The 4,953-nt window shown below is 44.1% G+C and overlaps 1 protein-coding gene across 1 annotated transcript; it reads left to right on the top strand.

Moving 5' to 3' along the window:
* The first annotated feature begins 1,948 nt into the window (after window positions 1-1,948).
* Window positions 1,949-4,390, top strand: LOC118635251 (sperm acrosome-associated protein 5-like). Its single transcript, XM_036270037.1, has 4 exons — window positions 1,949-2,093; window positions 2,531-2,689; window positions 4,101-4,179; window positions 4,279-4,390. The coding sequence occupies exons 1-4, from the start codon at window positions 1,949-1,951 to the stop codon at window positions 4,388-4,390; spliced, it is 495 nt and encodes a 164-aa protein (XP_036125930.1).
* Window positions 4,391-4,953: the final 563 nt, after the last annotated feature.

Below are 4,953 nucleotides of genomic sequence, written 5' to 3'. Positions count from 1 at the left end.
GAGACACAGTCTAAGTGACAAATAGTTAAAGTGGGATCAGACTGAGTGAATGGAGTAAGGAAAGGACGTAAATGTGAATGGAGTTGATAATGCATCAGAGTTTATATGAATACTAAAGATTACCTTGTGAAGGAATGATGGTTTATGAGGCACAGTATAAGTAAAGAGAGGTGAATTTCAGGGGAAGGTAGGAGTGAGTGGAGGTAATGTGAGGCATAGAAGGAAGAATGAGGTACACAAGGGACAAAATAAGAAGTAATGGAGCTGAATCCTTGGTAGAATGTGAATATGTGAATCAGGTTAAGTTTGAGTAGGGATACTATGATAAGGGGAAGGAGAGTGAGGAAAAGTGAATGAGGGCAGGCTGGGGCAATGCAGGCAATGTTCCAGGGATGTTCAGGGATCCCAGTGTGAATCAGCCCAGGTGAATGAGCTGAAGTGTGTGCATGAATAGAGGTAATGTTGGGCAGGGAGAGAAAGGATGAAAATAAAGGTCAGAGGAAGATGAGTGGGAATTATGAGGCAGAGGGAGAGGGGATGAAGGTCCTTTCACATGGCCCAAGGTGAGAAAGGTGGGAAAAATGGTTCCCAATGTGAGCAAAAAGTGGTGAATTCAAGGCAGAGTGTGACTGAATGGGGCACTGTAGGGCAGAGTGGGAGAACTTTAATCAGGAGTAGAACAGGAGTAATGAGTGGAAATAGGGGTTTCTCTGGAAGTGAATGTAAATGAATGAGATAATGAAAGGCAGAGTGAGAGTAGAGTCAATAAAGAAAATATTGAGAAAGAATGGAGGCGATCAAGCATAGAGTAAGTATACCTAGATAACTTGAGCTAGTGTTTAGGAGTAATATGGGGCACAGATCCAGGAAATGGGGATTTTATGGGGACAGCATTATAAAGAACAGGGGTGAAGAAGGGTTAGAGAGAGAATAAGGGAGAAAATGAGGTCCAGAGTCAATGAACAAAGCTGAAGGATGGGCCACGTGAGAGAGAACAGAAGTCATCTGATTCAGGGTCAGGAAGTGGAGGTAAAAGTAGGAAATGAGTGTAAGAGTGAATGGAGGTGAAGAAGGAATATGATGTGAGAGAATTTGGTTAATGATAAATAGGGGGTTAGGGAATTGCAGTAATATGAGGCCCAGTGTGAATGAATATGAGTGGATGAGAGGCACTGTAAGTGAATGCGGAATAAAAGGTAGAATGGGAATGGAGGTGAAAAGCAGTATTGTGTATACATGTAATATATAACATATAATATGTAACGTGGGGCAGAGTGTGTTTGACTGGGGATAACATGGGGCAGATTCCAGTAAATTAGGATGGAACAGGGCACACTAAAGGAAATGCAGAAGGAAATGCTGAGAATGAGTAAATGTAGGTAATGGGGGGGGCAGAGGGTGAAGGCATGGTGGTCATATGTTGCAAAGAATTAAGAATCCAAGGTGATAGTAGGCACAGTGTAGTGATAGAGCTGACTACTTAGCAGAATGGGGGAGATAGAGGTGATGAGGTGCAGAGTGAGTGGAAATGGAGGTAACCAAGTGCTAGAGAATGATTAACAGCAGAGTGGGACAGTGATAAGGAATGTAGGGAAATATGGGCCGAATGTGAGTCCTGTCTGTGCTTTGAGTGTCCCCAGCCCCCACCTCTCTGTATCTCTTTCTAACATCTCTTTTTCTGTTTTTGTCTCCTTCCATCTCTGTATATATGTCTTTCTTTTTCCGTGTGTGTGTGTGTGTGTGTGTGTGTGTATGTGTGTGTGTGTGTGTGTAACAGAGCTGGCACTGAGGAAAATGGTGAGGTGCCCAACCCTCTGGCTTCTGTGTTCCAGAATCGATCACTTATGTCTTTGCTCATAGAGCCCAGAGTTCCAGAATGCCCTAGTTCTGAATACTGCATGGTGAGTCTGGAGGAAGAAGTCTGCTAGGAAGGCTTGTGGGAGTCATAATGCAAGCCTGGGGCACTGTAGTGGTGACCCTAGCCATGCTGATAGTTGCCAGTGTGGATGCCAAGATCTATGAACGTTGTGACCTGGCAATGAAGCTGGAGAAGGCAGGCCTCAATGGCTTCCGAGGCTACGGCGTTGGAGACTGTGAGACCTCAGTTGCCCCATGCCCCACCCATACCCCAAGCCTCCCACTCAGATATAGGCCCTCCTTGTCATTTATCACCTCTTCAGGCCAGGACATGATCCTCTCAGTCACACCCCCCCCCCCACACAACTGACTATGATGAGTGGTTTAACTCTAATGTCATTATCATCATTGCCTTCAAAACCATCACCCTCATCTCTACTATCAACACCATCACTACCATCAATATCATCACTGTTAATACCATGATGAATACCATCACTACTGCCATCATTGACATCTCACCAAAACCAACATCAACACCACCAACAAAACAAGATCATCACCCTCACAACTGAGATGACAACCATTCCTGTTCCCACCCCACCCCCTCTTCCTAATCTCTTCTATTCCCAGAACCCATACCTACCTACTACCTTCCTTCTCCCTGCCCCAGGGCTGTGCATGGCACATTATGTGAGTGGCTTTGACACCTCCTTCGTGGACCACAATATTGATGGCAGCAGTCAATATGGCATTTTCCAGCTGAACTCCGCCTGGTGGTGTGACAATGGTATTACACCCACCCAGAACCTCTGTCACATGGAGTGTCATGGTGAGTCAGCAGTGGGGACACACTGAAGCCCTGCCTGGCCCAACACACAGAGGGCAAGGTTATCTAAGCCACAACCTCCAGTAACAAGCAGAAAAAGGATAGGGAAAGAGCAGAGTTGCCTAGGTTGTTAGATATACCACTCTGTATCCTTACTCAGACTGCACTGAAATGTTGTCTAGGTCAGCAGGACTCAGAGCTTCCAAACATCACCCAGAATGGAGGCTCCAGTTTTCTGGGACTCAGGAAACAGGAAACTTAGCTCCGTGTGGAATTGAGGCAATTGTCCTGATTTGGGGTTGAGGTTGTTCAGCCCATGAGGAAAGAAGCAGATATCTTGTCATAGAAACAGAAACAAGATACTTCTGTAAAGAAAGGAGAGAACTTTCCAGACAAGAGTGTGGTATTATTGAGAACAAAATTGACTAGCAGTAGAAGTTGTTCAGGGCCGGAGAAAATCGTGTTTGAGGTTGTCCAAGACAGGTCAAAATGGAGACTGAAGTTATTTGGGACCGGTTTGAGGTTGTCCAAGTCTTGCCACAGTGACAGAAGAGGTCACTCAAGATTAGCCAGCTTGGAGGTTGAGGTTGTCCAGGACTGGTCAAGATAGAGGTTGAGGTTGTTTAGAACAGGGTAACATGAATATTAAGGTGTTTTATTACTCACTAAAATGAAAGTTAAGGTTGTTCATTTTGAGCCAACATGGAAGTTGAAGTAGTCCAGAATTAGCTAAAATGAAAGTTGAGGACCAAGCAACATAGAGGTTGAAGTTATTTATAACCAGTCAAAATGGCAATTGGCAATTGAGGTTGTCCAGGAAAGGTCAACATGGAGGTTATCATTAACTAGTGAGAATAGCAGTTAAGTCCATCCTGGTCCAGCCACCATGATAGTCAAGATCATCCAGGACCAGGCACCCTGGTGGCTGAGGTTGAACAGGACTAGTCAACATGGAGATTGAGGTCATTCATATCATAACCACTCAAAATGGGAGTTATGGTTATCCAGGACATAGTGTTTAAAGTAACCAGGACTTACCAATCTTTCAGTTGAGTAGCTTTCCAACAAGCCAACATGATAATTGAGGTGATGTCAGACCAGCTACCATTGTAGTCACTGGCCAACATGAAGTTTAAGGTTGTCTAGGACTAACCAATATGGTGGTTGAGGTTATTCATATCCAGCCAACATGACAATCAAGGTCATCCAGGATCAGTCAACATGAGTTAAGGTCATACAGAACCAGCCAACACAGTAGTTGAGGTAACCAGCTGACAAGTAAATCAAGGTTATCCAGAATCAACTAATGTAGTTGTTAATGTTATTCAGGCCCCAAGAAACCCAGAATCCCTGGGCCCTACATATACTGTCACCCTGTCCCCACCAGATCATTATGTCCCTCTCTTTCTCCCAGACCTTCTAAACCGCCATATTCTGGATGACATCATATGTGCCAAGCAGGTGGTATCCTCACTGAATGGTATGCATGCCTGGTAAGTTTATGGGAATGGCTTGGACCCTGGATAGCTGGGTGGCACTGCCACCCCATCAGGCTGTCCACTTCATCCTTCCTCCCTCTTTCTATTTCCCAGGGATTCTTGGACCAAGCACTGTCATGGCCATGATTCATCTGAATGGCTCAAGGGGTGTAATATGCATGCAAAACCTAATGAAAAACCTAACACAAAGAAAATGACTTCATGATTCATTCCCAGAAACAGGGATTTTCTTTTCTTTCCTTTTCTTTCTTTTGTGGATTTAATAAAGGATGGTACTTGTAAACAATGCAAGAGACCTCTGATGCCTGACCCTCTTCATTTTTCCAATGCCTGGAGGTACTCCATTCAATCACTTCCATATATTCAAAGCTCTAATCAGGGGACACCAGATCGCTCAGGGTGGTAGAGGGTGTGGAGGATAGGGCAGTGATTAAGAGCATAGGTTCTCTTAGGTTCAAATATCATCTCTACCACTTATTAGCTTTGTTGCCTTGGGGAAGGCACTTAACATTTCTGTGCCTCAGTTTCTCATCTGTAAAATGAGGACTATAATGACAGTAACTATTTCATGGAGATGTTGGGAGAATTAAATGAATTAACGTTTGTAAAGCATATAAAGTGCTTGGTACAGAAGGCAGTTTTAGGGTGGAAGATAGAAGGGTGGAGATAATTGGCTTCCTTTAAAAAGTATCACTCTCAGGTAAGGTCACTACAGGTTCTTTAATTAAAGCAGAAACAGTTTCTTCATTGGGAGATAAAAGTCTGAAG

This window comes from Molossus molossus, unplaced genomic scaffold (genome assembly GCF_014108415.1).
Source record: "Molossus molossus isolate mMolMol1 unplaced genomic scaffold, mMolMol1.p scaffold_m16_p_2, whole genome shotgun sequence".
Classification (NCBI taxonomy): Eukaryota; Metazoa; Chordata; class Mammalia; order Chiroptera; family Molossidae; genus Molossus; species Molossus molossus.
Note: the sequence above shows the minus strand (reverse complement) of the source record. Positions and strands in the feature narration are given on the sequence as shown.

What these genes read in the sequence shown, in the direction of transcription:
- LOC118635251 (XM_036270037.1), top strand. Translation starts at nt 1,949, where the DNA reads ATGCAAGCCTGGGGCACTGTAGTGGTGACCCTAGCCATGCTGATAGTT. An exon ending in AGGCTACGGCGTTGGAGACT is followed by an intron (nt 2,094 to 2,530) that starts GTGAGACCTCAG and finishes TCCCTGCCCCAG; the next exon opens with GGCTGTGCATGGCACATTAT. An exon ending in CTGTCACATGGAGTGTCATG is followed by an intron (nt 2,690 to 4,100) that starts GTGAGTCAGCAG and finishes TCTTTCTCCCAG; the next exon opens with ACCTTCTAAACCGCCATATT.